The sequence below is a fragment of the Tiliqua scincoides genome, chromosome 8 (genome assembly GCF_035046505.1).
Source record: "Tiliqua scincoides isolate rTilSci1 chromosome 8, rTilSci1.hap2, whole genome shotgun sequence".
NCBI classification, from domain to species: Eukaryota; Metazoa; Chordata; class Lepidosauria; order Squamata; family Scincidae; genus Tiliqua; species Tiliqua scincoides.
Window position 1 is genome coordinate 50,165,994 of NC_089828.1, and position 15,368 is coordinate 50,181,361.

Below are 15,368 nucleotides of genomic sequence, written 5' to 3' on the forward strand. Positions count from 1 at the left end.
TTGCTTCCATAATGGGATGGGGACCTTTAAGGCCCTTGAGTCAACCTATTTACACTCTGTTTGGTGCTAGTGGGGGCACGCTTTCTTGTATGCATGTAATCTGCTTTAAGAGGCTTATAGATCTTATGCTGCTTTTTCTGTTTATCCTCTCTCCATTTTTAGTTGTAAAATTTTTATAAAAGCCCAGGAAACTAAGGGGACATTTGAAGAAGGATCAGTGTGAAAGATTCTGATGTATGTTTTTAAAGGGGGGAAAGAAGTGCTTCATGATTTCAATTAGGGAGGTTTGGCTCTGGGATGCAAATATTTAGCTAGATAATAAGCCTGGTGGAGCGAAACCAGGAGTTCCTTTGTACAGAACTAGGTTCCCCACCAAGTTGCTTTTGTGTCTAAAGGAAACAACAGATACACCAGAGGGAATCCAGATTTCTGTAGGTGTTACAGAAGTGCAAGTTACTCACAGGTATTTTCACTGACTTAACATTGTCCCGGAGCAGTGAGCCCAGCCAGTCTTATGGCCATTACTCAGCTCTCAGTCATCCATCAGTCCAATTTTCCACGGTCCCCATTCCTGAATGATATTGTAAAGAAGATTCCCTTGACAACGAGAAGGTCTGCGAGTACAGAAATTCGTTGGCTGTGCTTAAGTGGGGGGAGGGGGGCTTTCGCTCACACACGGAGGCATGCACCCTTTCCCTTGGGAAGGACGAAGTGGGAACTCTCTCCCGGACTTGAGACTGAGAGAGCTGATTGTAGACTGTAAAGGGGCTGTTGCCTGGTGGCTGGGAGCTTTGGTTTGCAATGGTGGGGAGACGTGGCATCATGGTGGTTGCTGTGAAGTGAGCAGGAAAAGGTTGGTATGGGACAGTTTCCATCGTCTGAACACTGTAGCTGGTATAAGGGGCAACTGAAGTCCACATATTGCAGCTCAAAGGAGGAGGTGGCGGCGGCAAATCTTCTACTGCTGAGACACCTGCAATTTCAGTGCCGGAGCTAGAGTACATGCAGGCCTCTCTCGGCGTCACTTCACTGCAATAGGAGGGGCTCAACATTTGCTGGTCATAAGGAGGTGGTGAGCGGAAGTAGTGCTCTTCCCCAACAGAAGAGGAGGCTTCCAGATACGAGCGTTTGCAGGGTAGATCCAGATGCCGGGCACCCTCTGCTTACACACAAACAAAAATCAAGAAGCACTTAGATAGTTAAAGGTTCCAGTACAGGCCATTGTATTGCAAGGCTCCTCTGCAAGCAATTCTCATAACATCCTCTAAGAAGGATAAAGGAGAGATTTGTCCCAACTATGGGTTCTTGTTAGAATCCTTGGAGTTCCCAGTCTCCCCCCCCCCCCAAATATATTTCCAGCTCTCATAGAGATTGGTCTGAAGATGTGTTAACTTTCCCCCCCATCATGCCGGCCCATCATCATTGCGAAAGTGCTGTAAAGCATTTTCACACCAACATAAGTAGGGTTAGGCTGGCACACGGACATGCGCCAGCCTCCCCACACCAATGTGGGCCCCAGAGAAAGATGAGTTGCAATGGTCAAGCTTGACCAATACAGAGGTCTGGGGGGTGTGGGGAGGGCAGGGAGGAGGCAAAAGGGAGGCGCTTTTGTGCAAGGGAGGGCGGGCGGTGGGCAGAACCATGGATGGGGCAGGGAGCAGGAAGCAGGGCCTGATCCAGCAGTTATGCTGGATCTTAGCCCCATTCCCGGGAGGCCCAGGGCAGTCCTGGGCTGCTTGGATTTGCACCACCACGTCAGGTGGTGCAGATCCAAGTAGATCTATTGGGGCTACTGCGGATCTCCTCGGGGTAAGGGGAAAGGTTTCCCCTTGCCTCAGGCGAAGCCTCAGACAGCCCCAATCTTGTAGTGGATACAACACAGGCCCACTGGCCTGCCTGTTTCTGACATGTTAGGATTGCGCCCTATGCAAGGCAAATACTCTTACAATTAAGGCATTTTTCAATCCAATTCAAAACAGGTCAAATGATTTTCAAAGACTCAAAGGGCTAAAGAGAACTGAATGAGCCATCTGACTCCACCATCCGCCCTACAATATGTCCTAACTCTAAATCATCAACAGTATACCTGCCCAACTTTTTTCTGAAAGCCACCAAGGAAGGATAGTCTACTTTCTTGGGCAGCAGATACATCTTCAGATCTTTACCCAAATAATGTTAGCTGTGCTTAAGCCCACTGAATTCAGTGGGAATTCCATTGGTCCCAGGGAGCCAAACCAAACCTGGCCAAACCTAAATTAATAAATTGGTTCAGAGAAGTTTTCAGTGAAGCAGAACTGAACACAAATCTAAAATATCTCAGTTACCTTGAACCTGACCTGGAACTGAACCCCTACACACGCAGTGTAGCTGTTTCAAAGTAAGTGATGCAATAATCAGGTACTGTGCTTTCAATTGTCTGCACAATGTTTTATTTTCTGTTTTATGCATTTTGTTTACAAAGCCCTTTTAAAAATTCAAAAATAATTTTAAAATCAGTGCATTTTTCTCAAGTTGTATAGTAGACAGTTTGATATGCTGCATAAACTGTATCTAAATCAGTTCAAAAATGAATTCAAAGTGGTTCCTGAACCATCTTATAATGTTAGTGTCTGAACCAAAACTTAAGTGGAGGGCAGTGCCAGCCCCAGGTTGCTGGGACCTGGGGCAAAGACCTGCACTGCACTCCCTGAGCTCCCCACCATTCAGAGGTTGGATCTGCCTTGTGCATTATTTATAGGATGTTTTGTTAAGGTTCAGTTGGCATCCACAATTGTAAGGTGGGGGGAAGCTTGATCAGGAATCCAACTGCAGTGAGGGGCTAAATCCTAAAACTTCACAGCTCTCGCTGTTGTTTTGTGGGATTCTGAAGCTTCCATCCCCACCAAATTTACAAAAGAAGGGGAGGGAACAGGCCAAACAAATGCAATCCTCATAACATGTAGTTCTTCCCTCATTTCACATGGGATAATAGTGAGTTCTCAAAGATTCTGCCAGCATGAGGAATGAACTATGTACCCTAAAATAACCCCTGCATCATCTTCAACAGCCAGACAAAATATAGGAAAGGTTCCCAGTAGGTAGAAAGTTTGAAAGCCATGGCTGTAGTGCAGTGGTTTCCAACCTTTAGGAGCCCATGGACCATTGAGGCAAAAATTGGAATAGTTGTGGACCACATGCAATGCCAAGTGTGGACAGTCTCCCCCCTCTCTGGTGGTCTGAGTGGAAGCATCTCCCAAGTGAGCACTCCCCCATGGACCACCAGAGAGGGTGGAGAAAGGACCACCCATAGTTGCAGCCTTCAGTGTCTCTGGTGGTCTGTGGGGAATCGTCTTCCAAGTGAACATTCCCCTACAGACTACCAGACAGGGTGGAAAACATCTGGCACTTCAGTGCTGGCTGAGAACAGTCCGTTCTCCACCCTCTCTGATGGTCTGTGAGGAAGTGCTTGCTTGGCAAGATGCTGGAAGTGATAAAAGGTGATTTTTTTTTCCTGACAGCTCGCGGACCATTTCTCAAGGTCTTGAGGACCACAGGTTGGGAACCAGTGCTCTAGCAGAAAGGAACGTATTGCATTACATTGCACTGTGTCTTATTCGCAGGAGCAATGATGGACAAGTTTCTCCATCCACTGTCCTCAAGATCTCTTTAACTACTTTAAAAGTGTGGAAATTCTCTTCTTTTGCCTAAATTTCTCTGGTTCTTCAGCCTACCTTCATGCAACTTGTATTCTCAGTTCTTCATACTACAAATCTTTCAGTTTCAATGGCTTTAGACATATCTGTTTAGGGCTGGGCTGCTTGAGCTGGTCTGGGGTAAATGGTTGGAGAACCTACAACATCACCATTGCCTTCTCACTAATCCAGTTACACAACTTATTTTTTGTAAGACATTATTTATTGTCAAAAAGCCAGAACTGTTGCAAATATACAACTAATCCAATCAATCTTCATTTTGGGGACTTTGTTTATCAGCTGAAAGTTAAATGACTTGGAGTACCACTTTCTTATATCCAATGATTCCTTTTCATTCATCTTGATAACAGGCTGGCTGCGCTGCTTTTGTAGTGTTGTTTTTGACAAGTTCAAGGGGTCTTAAAATGTCTTATCATGAGCGCTTGCTCAAAAAAACTGCTCTACATCTGCCAGGAATTTGCATCAGGAGCTGCAGCAATCTTTCAAGATAAAGCTAAGGATTTGGCCTAGTAATTGGGAAAAGTTTTTGCTACATGCTCAGTGGAGGATCTCTTCTCCTATTTCACCTATTCTGATTGAAAGAATCCTACTTTTTCCCCAAAGTCAAACTAGACATTATACAAAATGTGTAGCATGACCAGGCATTTCTTTTTCTTGTAAACAGCAAAGCAGAGAGACATACTGAGTCCTAAAGCCTCACCACCACTCCTTTGATTTCACCCCATTTTCTGCCTGCTATACTATTTACAAAAACGATATCCAGGGTCACATTCACCATAAGATGTCGTTTCAAGTTACGCTAGGACAGACTGGCATCTTGCTTTGTTCTTCTGCTTGTTAGCTGCACTACTAACTTCTTCACCTTAGGTCAGTGCTTCCCAAACTCCTACAAGGCAGTTAGGAGCACTGTTAGTTGTTGCAGGTGGGGGGGGGGGGGGAGGCAGCAAAATGATTCCCAGGATCATGCTGCTGCCAGGGACGGGAGAGGGGTTTTCTTCTAATCTGCAGACGGCCCGACTGCAGGACGGCAGTCCTGGGGGGAAGAGCCTTCCACAGAGCTCCCTGGGCCTGCAAAAGTGTTTTAAAAAGAGGGAAAAAAGTGCACTTGTGGTTTTGTTGTGAAAATAAGAAGTGCCCTTTTTTCTTTTTTTATACGTTTGCAGGCCAGGGGAGTCATGTGGAGGGCTCCCCGCACCCCCCAGGCCCTCCAAGACTGCAACGTTCGCTGTACGTAAGTAGAAAACCCCCTCCCATCCCCGGCAGCAGTGCAATTTCTGGGGGTTGTGTTGCTGGCTTTCCCCCTTAAAGGGGCAGTAGCCAGTGCTTCCCAGGCTGGTGGGTCACGACCCACCAGTTTGAGAAACACTACCTTAGGTCATGGTCTCTTAGATCCCATTCCTAAGCATGTCTACTCAGAAACAAGTCCCATTATAGTCAATGGAACTTAATCCTAGGTATGAGTGGGTAGGATTGCAGCCTAAAAAAAGAAAAAGGCCCACCTTCCTTCTGAACAGGTGAATTGAGAGAGAGAGAGAGAGAGAGAGAGAGAGAGAGAGAGAGAGAGAGATTTACTGGATTTAAGGGTTGCAAAAGATTCTCGCTCACAGAATGAATAATAGGGTTCTTTTATTGTGTGTGGCTAGCAATCATTTTTGATTAAAAAAATTAGGGGTATTGAGAAGGTGGTGAGGAACAGCTTAAACTTAAGTTCAAGGCAGGCAAGTTACCAACTATCCAGGACCACTAGAGGCATACTTATCCCACTTCTTCATGGTGATCCCTTAAGAATAACTACTCTGGATTTGCCCTGTATAATATTCCTCCTTGGAAAATACCCCACCACTCTGAGACATTTGGTTTTTCTGGGATACAAAACTTAATTACCTCGCCGTTTCAGGCAGTGATAGAAGAGCCCAGATTCTCTTTGCGCTGTGAAAGTGTTGAGGGGCAAGTCTTGAGCATCTGTTGTCGCAAACTGCATGTGAGCGCCATTCTCGTACTGGTAGTGCTGGAGGCCCTGGTGGCTCCCATGGAGTGAATTGACGTCAGATTTAGCTGAAAGCTGACCATGAGTGGACACCAATCTCTGCCTCATGATGCTTTTGGAGATCACTGGATACTCTTTGCTGCAGATGTAGTGGAAGAGGAACTAGTTGTAGCACATTTTAGGCAGCAGTCAATAGAATGAAAGAATTAATATTTAAATATTGTATGGTTCTAGGGTAGTGGTTCCTCAATGAGTCATGCAGGAATAGTGGAATAACTTCCCTGAAAGACGATTTCACCATTACCCCCCCCATTCCAATCTTCCCCTACAACGTGAAGCCAGAGAAGAGTGTTGGGTATGATTTAGGAGGGCATACTTTCTATTCATTGAGACAATAAGTCCAATAGGTCTGACCAACACGCTTCATGAGTTAACTGTGCACCCCCAAAAACATGTGTTGGGACCCTCTGCAACACATGATGGTTCCTCTGTAGACAAACGAATATAGAAAAAATTCCCCAAGAAGAAACTTTGAAAACCACCATCTGCACCTGGGAGATTTGGTTGCAGATGTAAGCTGTGGGTGGCCTTGGGTAAATCACCCTCTCTCAATGTCTGTTTCCCATCTGTAAGATGTATATAGTTTATTTATAGCCTGCTTTTGCCAAGTGCACATGGACTTTTGCCCAAGCAGCAACATGTATGGCAAAGCATTTACTACTTGAGAAGATCAAGACTGGCCACTGCTAGCAATGAACTCCGCGGGCACCATGCAGCAAAAGCAATAGCTAAAACAGACAAGCAGAAGTGCTGTGATATGTCTGTGGTTATACTGTACCATTTCAGGGCCAAACTACATACTGCAATGAGCGAAGGGCTATAAAAACAAAGAGCAGCCGCCAGAGGCAAGTGCCAAATCCAGACACCTGTGTGGTGGGGGGAGTTAATACTTCCTTCCGTGTTGTTTTCCTGATGAAAATCCCCCTGAATGACTATTCGCTGTCAATAGCTGCATAGAAGGGTTTTGATCAGAAAATGGTGCAAGGGGAAATGTTCGCAACCTCCCTTGCCATAATCCCAATCCAGGTCCTACCACCATGGCTGGTTTTGTCAGGAAAAATAAAACCAAAATGGAGAGGAGTTTTAGGGTTCAGGCCCATCTCAAAATGATTTGGATTAAGGCGTAGTTTAGCCCTCAGGCTGACATTGTTTGCATGAGATTCCTCTTTTAAAATGCTCCTTGCACACAGAAAATTGGCATGTTAGGAAGAAAGTTCTGGGCAGGCTTTTCAGTGACATGCTTATTTCCTTTGTGGAACAACTATTTGATATGAGGGGAAACACTCACACATTCTGCCCCAGCCTGCAACTGTACAGCTGAGCACCAAAACATGAAGTTGCCTTCTGTTTCCCAGCCCACTGGTCTGTCAAGCTCAGTCCTGCCTAGCAGTGTTCTCCAGGGTTTCTGGCTCTGGAGTCTTTCTTAGAGCTACCTGGAGATGCTGCCAGGACTGAATCTGGGGCTTTCTCCAAGCAAAGCAGAGCTCTACCACTAACTAACAGAACTGCCCAAACTCACACCACCACTCTTCCCCCTCATGGAAGGTTATCTCTGTGAAGTGAAAACATCATGGTTCTAAGAGATGCATGAAGTGACTCTAACCACTTGTGACTGTGTCTACCCCTTTTGTTCTTCCCACCTTTGTAATCTTGCCACGCGTAGGTCACTGTCATCACTTCCCCGAAAGCCCTTGGCAAAGGGGTTGTTTTCTATCTTCAGCTGGGTTATCTTTTAAGAGAAGAAAAGAGGCCAGGTAAGCTTTACATTTGAGAACAGGGCTTGAGTGTACATTAAACTTCAGATGGTTTAGTAGTCATTCCCTCCTTCTTTGGTGATGGAGGGATGTAACAGAGAATTCCCAAGTGGTGGCAAGAGATTCTTCAGCCCTCCAGAATGGTCTTAGAGCTGAGGCAGATGCTGTCAAACTGACATCCAGGGGAGGAAGGGTCCCCAGGATTCTTGTTGGTTACTGCTTTGAGTGTGAGACCCAGTTTGTTTCCTAAGATCAGCAAGTATTCCCTTTCTCTCTCTTTGCTAGAACTAGATGGGATCCCTGTAGGGTTGGAATGTCTCCCTTTCAGGGATGCTCCCCTTTCCTCCTTGGAGAGGTGCCAGACAGCCAGTAGAGTTTGGAACAATAATTTTAAAAAACTATTTAGTCCAGGAGTTTGGCAGCAATCCTTCCTCCCAGCTTGACAGAAGCTATGACTCAGGAGTACTCAGGACCACAACAACATGGCACCTCAGTCAAAAGAATGCCTCCCTTTCCACTGTGCTGAATGGCTAGAAGCTGCATAAGTGGCAGAGCTGAGAAGAAGGGCCTATGCAAGTCAGAAACATGGATTGTACTTCTGTACCCCACTCTTTAGGGGTAAAAAGCACAGTTCAGCTGAGATGTATATCATAGTAGAAAACAAGGCTAAAGGAGAAAGTCCTGCCCTCCATCAAGAAGAGGAAGAACACAAAGTCAGAAGCCTTCTCATTTCTTCCAGTCCTCCTAACCAGACCCTGTGTCTCCCAAGGGTTCAAGTGCCCATGGACCCAAACCTAGCCCAGCCACTCCCAAAGTACTGCAGCCCTTGGAATAATTCTTGCCACTGCTACTCAAGTTTGGCAGGGGAGGAGAGTTCTAAGCCCTATACATGGCAAGAAGACAGTACTTGAATGCCAGCCGCCGCCACCACAGGGGTCAGAGATGAGCCTGCCCTGTCTAAGGCCAACTGCTAAAACTGAATTTAGTGGCCTTTCAGCATTAGTTAGAGACTTGTTTTCCGCCCTGAGGCTGTGAAAGTGATGCATACAGAGAAATGGGCAAGTGAGTGGTATTTGTCCTCATCTCTCTAAAAGCCACACCCTGCATGTTAGTGATATTTCAGTTTGCCTTCCGCTGTCTGGCTAGGGTTTTCCCAGCATGTTCCTCTGGCTGTATTCTGTCTGTCTGACTACAGTGCCTTGTTGAAAAAGGATTTTCAGGAATGTGACTTTAAGCTGCATTTTTAGCCCTTTTTCCCCAAACCCACTTTGTCCTCCGTTTCCCCCCCTTCCTGCCTTTCTTGGTACTTCTCATTCAAAAGGTGATGTGGCAACATGTGATTGAGCTGCAGTATCGTTTGCTGTTTGGGACAGTGATGTTAGGACCAGCGGCAGACTGTAAATAAAGCCTGAAAAGTGATGTTATTGGCTCTGTTGTAAAGGGAGTAAGTGCCTCCTCCTCGTCCTCCCCACTGCCTCTGCTTGGCCTTGCCAATGTTTATTTCTTAAGCTGTGGTGGGTGCTGTGGTAGCTTAACAATCTTCCTAAGACCACAGAAGCCCTCAAGCCTGCCCTCTACTCTCCCCCCAACCAACATGCAACTGAACACTTCTTAATTCAGTGCCTTTATTTGGCAGCTTGGGGTAGAGGACACTGACTGCACTATAAAGTAGTCTTCGACTGGCAGGATGAAGATTTTTCTGTTGACAGTGCCCCTCCTTATTAAAACAAAAGACATTTGCAACTATCTCAGAGCTTCCGAGTCTTTGCTTTGGGGCTGGAGGGAGAGCAACTTCCACCAGCGACAGGGTTACACAGTGGCAATAAGGGTGAAAGTGCCCTTAATGCATAATTTCAAAAGAGGGAGAGGTGACAGATCAAGACTGCTAGAAGCTGGGCCCTCTCATCAGGAAACCCTACCCCCTACCTCTAATTTCAGGTGTGGAATTCTGTATGTGCTCAGGGATACTGCCCTGATTACTAACCATGTATTCTGGGTTGGCACCTTGGCCAAATAACTATTTCTGGAGTTTAGGCCTTATATAACACACTCCTTCCACAGTGAATCATGACTGCCAGTTCTGCCAGGATATATTATTAACTCCATCTGCCTCAGCCACATCTCTTCTGTTGGCCTCTTAACCCTACCCTTTATCAGGTTCTGTCACCCCTTCATCTCTATCCTGTCTGTCTTCGTCATGAGATCTAAATAAATCAATTGGTAAGGAATCCATCATTTCTATAGTCTCTATCATCCCCTTGCATCATGTTGGAACTAAATTAATGTGTTGTATGGTACTGTGCTACAACCGTACACTCACAGTTGATGCTTTGCAAGGATAAAAGTTTGTACAGATCACCCTGGACTCAGTTGGCTAACAAGCATAATTGACATGGGCAAAATATTATGAGTAGCTATTAGAGAGGCTCTTGAAGATTCCTTGGTTAACCATGTTGGGACTCTGTTATGCTTACAGCTTTACAAACAAGCTTTACCCTGAATCTTTCTGGCCTGAGACCTGTGGAGCCTGTTTTTTATTTGAACATACGTCTTGGTAATAAGCCTACTGTTTGTGGCTCAGTAATGGCAGTGCTTTAGATGTTAAAATAATACTCTCTACTCATTGGGGGATCCTTTCCAGAGAGGACACATAAATATAGGTATAGCCCAAATCAGACATAGGCTAGCTCATCATGTGGATGGATTCTGCCCTGAGTATTGCTATATGTACAGTGTGATTTAGGTTACTTATTAAAGTATTTATATACTGCTTTTCCAAAACTTAAACTGGTAGAGAAGCAAAAGAAAGCAACACACAGAAGAGTTAAACAAGACAATAAAGAGCTACTTCTCCATACACAAAAATAAAAACTCAGCCCTTCACAAGCTTGATGGAAAGGAGAGTCAGGTTTATGAGTCCACCTGTAGCAGACTGGGGGCCCAATCCTATCCAAATTTCCAGTACCAGTTCAGCCACAGTGCAGTCCCAAGGTAAGGGAACAAATGTTCCCATACTTTGAGGAGGCCTCTCTGACTGCACCCCCATTGCAGGATGCAGTGCATGCCCCGTCGATACAGCTGCACCAGCCCTGGAAAATTGGATAGGATTGGGCCCTTGGAGGAGTTTCACTTGCTGACAACAAACTGGTGTCAACAACAGGAGAAAGCTCCCTCACCTTGCTCTGTGGCTTTGTCCCATTTGCGGCCCCACTGCACAATATTTTCCCCTCCCAACAGACACATGATACGCTCATTGTAACATTTAGTTTGGCCCTAAATAAATAGTATTAATTATTGCCTACAGCCATCATGTGTTCAGTATTAAGCACCCAGGCCAAGAAGTGATCCAAACAAACATAAGACAAAACTAAGAATTTAATGTTCTAAAAATTTGTTATTTTCTGTTAACCTAATAATAATAATAATAATAATAATAATAATAATAATAATAATAATAATAATAATAATAATAATAATCAACCTTATTTATATCCTGCCCTTCTCTCCGAAGGGACCCAGGGTGGCTTACAACATATTAAAAACAGATTAAAAACATAATTTAACCGCAAATATAAACATATTAAAACACATTAACAGATACCCATAAAAACAGTAGTCAGATAAAAAGTCAGATAAAAGAGCAAAACGCAGCAAATCATAGAGGAATCAGGCCTGTAAAAATACTAAAAGATATAGAAAAGATGTTTAAAAAGGCCATGAACTCAGAAGGCTTGTTTAAACAAAAAAGTCTTCAGGCCTTGCCAAAAAGTCTCAAGAGAGGGAGCCATTCTCAAAGCAAGGGGAAGCGAGTTCCATAACGTTGGTGCCACTACTGAGAAGGCCCTATTTCTTGCCGCGGCCCCACGTACCTCCTTAGGCGGCGGCACTTGTAAAAAGGCCTTCTCTGATGACCTAAGAGGACAAGCCGGATTGTACGGAAGTAGGCGATCTCTGAGATACCCTGGCCCAGAGCAGTATAGGGCTTTAAAGGTCAAAACCAGCACCTCGAATTGGGCCCGGAAACAAATGGGCAGCCAATGCAGCCCCCAGAGAAGCGAGCTGACAGAGTCAAACCGCCTAGCTCCAGTGACCACACGGGCCGCCGCATTCTGCACTAATTGCAGTTTCCAAACTGTCTTCAGGGGCAGCCCCACATAAAGCGGGGCTTACTTTTATTTAAGTAAAATGTTAAATACTGAGACTCCAAAGTAATAGTAAGTCGGTAGACTGGTCCTACCCAGGCCCACCTTGAATTCCACCCCTGGACAGAGTCATCATCATCCACGGTATGTGCATGCTCAGTTTTTTCAACCTCCTATTTCCTCTGATCATGTCTTTTTTTGCAAAAACAGACACACACAGTGGGCAACAGTGGCTTTATGACCTTTCTGAAAAACGTGTCCAGTTCTGGCCTTAGCCTGACACTCTTCAAGTCTGTCCTCAGATGGCTGTCCCCATATGCAAGGAAATATGAAGGGCAAGATGGGTGCAGCACCCAGCAGTTATTGACTATCACCTACGTCTCTGCTCCACCATTTAAACTAGGTAAAGTGGGAATGAACTGGGGAAGGTAGTTCACTGCCACCACCCACAGCTAGAGAATCTGGGCAGAAGGATATTGTCTTGGGAAAAACATCCCTTTCAGATTAACAGGGAGCCCCAAAATCTGGGTAGTCTGCTTAAAATCAAACAGTCTGAGAGATATGACAATCTTCTCCCTTCCAAGTTAACTGAGACCAGGTAAGTAAACAGTAAAAGTACAAGTACTTTATTAAATGGTGGTAAAATCAAGAGGCAAGGATTTTTAAAAGACACTGGTAAACTAGCAAAAGAACTCAGAAAAGAGGGGTTGCAGCAGCAAAGGCTTGCAAAGACGTTCAAAACACAAGCAGCAAATAGAACAAAAGTTGATGAGACTTCTCTCAGTACTTCCACTACTAGCCTTGCTCCAGGGTCCCAGTCCTGACACCAACATTTGCAGCCACATGAACAGAGAAGTCCCTGTGAAGCATCAGGTGCTGTCCAATGTGAGACCTAGGCATTTGCACCAAGGGGAAGGTGCATGACCCTGCTTTTTATAACTAGTGAGTTTACCTGCGGGCTTGGGGAGCTACACAGGTTCCTGAATTTTCTGCTACTAGAAGTCAGGAGGTCTTTTATAATCCATCAGAGGATTGTGATGAGCCAGATAAGCTGGCTCAAAGCCCTTCCTGGGATTTGCCAGTCAGCAGAGGATGATGCTTGAACAATAAACAACAGAGCAAACAAGACTCCTGTCTTCAAATGACTCAGCAGTCCCTACAGGAAGCTCAGGCATCACAAGAGCCTCTGAGGTGCTGAAAAGATACCAACCTTTTGAAAAAATATCAAAAGGTACCAAACCAGGTGAAAAATATGCAAAACAGAACATTCTTGGAGTTAAGACTAGACATGTTCTGCACTCCTGTTCCCATTTCATTTGGCTGGTGCTTACAGGATCAAAACAATTAATGGTGAACTGGACTTAGGATTTCCCTCAGTGCCCTTCCCCCCAGAACCACCTAAGCAACAAACTTCACCACGTTCCCAGGTTTTGAACACGGTGAAGAGGAGGAGAGGGATGCCGAGAAACCAGCCCGTCTGCGGGTCATTTGTGTAGAAATATGACCCCCTCTGTAATACTGACATTTTAAGTGAGACCTTAAGGTGATCTCTCTCCATAAAGCCACTCAAGAAATAGCTGCTTCTGGACAGTTTCACTTTACAACTGACAACTTTGCCGTGGGTTAAACAAGATAAAGACTGCATGAGGAAGAGTATTCCTCAATTTCTGCTTGAGTATGCCCTTCTTTTTGTACTTCTTTTGATTTCCTTCTTCACATTCAGCCATATCTCTCACAGATGCCATATTTACTTAACATTGATTGTGTTTGTCAGTGTCTTATGGTTAATCCCCAAACAAGCGGTTCGAGAAAACGGGAAAGTAGTTTTCCAGTTTTCAATTAAATAGTTGCTTAAACCTATAGCTCTGTTTGCATCTTCTCAAAAGACACGAAGTGGGAACCTGTGCACCCAACCACTTTATGCCTGGGTGTGCAGGCAGTACACATGATGGAACAATGGGTGGGCATGCACGAATGCCCACACACCTGCTTCCACCACTCAGAATGTGGTTTGTTGCGCAAATTCTCAATACAGATCTTATTTCAGACCCCAGATTTGTCACATGCATCCAGTCAGACCAAACCTCCACAAAATGTATGTAAATCCACCACAAGGACAAGAAACGAACCCATTTGTGTTTTATTTTCTCCAGTTCTCTCTCACACACACCCACTCAAAAAATCCCTCTTTTCCTTCACACTCTAACCACAAGGCAGGCTCTTAACTTTGCTTTTATAGTAACATTCCTTGTATGTCTCCCTAAATACATATACCATAATTACTTTTCACTGTAGATTTATGGCTAGGCTTTACTAGTCATTATTAGGTTTGCTTGCTGTTTTGAATGACATCCGAGAGTTTATGGTCTCTGATTCATTAGTTACTGGGCTTGCCATGACCGCCAAGATATCTTTTTTGAAAAACCCAGCACACTTTCCTTCCTCTCAAAAGCTGCATCCTCTGGGCTTTGACAAACTGTAGGGTGTATGCCTTTCAATTCATGGTCTGCCCTAGGACAGATCATGACATTTAGACAAGCGTGAAGAATAAAAGAATTGCTTTCCTGGATCAGATCAAGGCGAATCTAGTCCAGCATTCTGTTTCTAAATTAGCCAGCCAGAGGCCTCTGGAAGTGACAAGCCAGGCATGAAGTCACTAGCCTACCTCTCTCATATGTCCTCCAGCTCCCCATTGTCAGATACATTGACTCTGGGTACACAAGGGTTCCACTTTAGTCATCATCGCTGTCATAGGCACCATAGCCAATGGTAGCTCTGCTCTTCTTCTGTGAATCTGCCTAACCCCCTTTCAAAGCTATCTAAGTTTGCAGTGGCCATCACCTCATCTTGGGATAACATATTTTTCAAATTAAAAAGTACTTCCTCATGTCTGTCCTAATCTGCAGTCAATTTCATTATGGGGGTGGGGGAACACAACTTTTCTCTAGTGAATTTCTCCACAAATGCTTTATGGTTGGATTGTGCCCAGTTCATAGTTCACACTTGTACTTTAATTACAATCATCCTCTGCATCTATTCCTCTGGTATACTGTGCACGTATAACCCAATTGACCATGGCATCCACACACACACCCCATTAGTTAAATTTAATTCATTAAGAAGTAATGTTCATATGGCAGGACTGATTTTTTTTAGGATTTGAAATTAAGGTATAATGACATAGAAATAGGGATATTGGAAAGATCTTGGGTGCAGGGAATTGCAGACGACACAAGTGCTATTCATTTCATTGCATGATTGCATGAGCGGATTGCATGAGGGCCATGGAAGCTCCATCACTTTGAAATAAAAGGAAGATAAACCACAGCAGGATTTGCAGACTGTGTCCCTAGGATAAAAATTCTCCTTGATAATGATATTCCATGAAAGGAGGGAGATGCTCATCAACCAAGCTACTGCTATCTAAAGATTCCAAATGAACTTCATTAGGTGATACAGAACTCATCTAATAAGAGAATTGTAGGATAATGTCAAAGGGAGGTGGAGTCAGTGATACCTGAAGTGGACAGGGCAGACAAAAGAAAATTCTTCACAAAATATATACAGTAATTAATTGGTTTAAGGGATTTGCTGCCACAAACTGAGATGATGGTCTCTACAGCTGAGATGACTTTAAAAGGGGATTTGAAAAATGCCTGGAGGAAAGCCTAGAAACAGCTATTATCCATGATAGTTAGGAGCCTCTGTGCTCTAGATGCAGCACACCACTGCA

The 15,368-nt window shown here is 44.6% G+C and overlaps 1 protein-coding gene across 1 annotated transcript in view; it reads right to left on the reverse strand.

The window, feature by feature from the left end:
- Nucleotides 1-536: 536 nt before the first annotated feature.
- TBX4 (T-box transcription factor 4) overlaps nucleotides 537-15,368 on the reverse strand; it is a 65,207-nt gene continuing 50,375 nt past the window's right edge. Inside the window, exons 7-9 of the mRNA XM_066635902.1 lie at nucleotides 7,380-7,468; nucleotides 5,577-5,818; nucleotides 537-1,159 (exon numbers count right to left, since the gene is read on the reverse strand). Coding sequence (XP_066491999.1) covers nucleotides 537-1,159; nucleotides 5,577-5,818; nucleotides 7,380-7,468 — 954 coding nt within the window. The remainder of the gene's footprint in view (nucleotides 1,160-5,576; nucleotides 5,819-7,379; nucleotides 7,469-15,368) is intronic.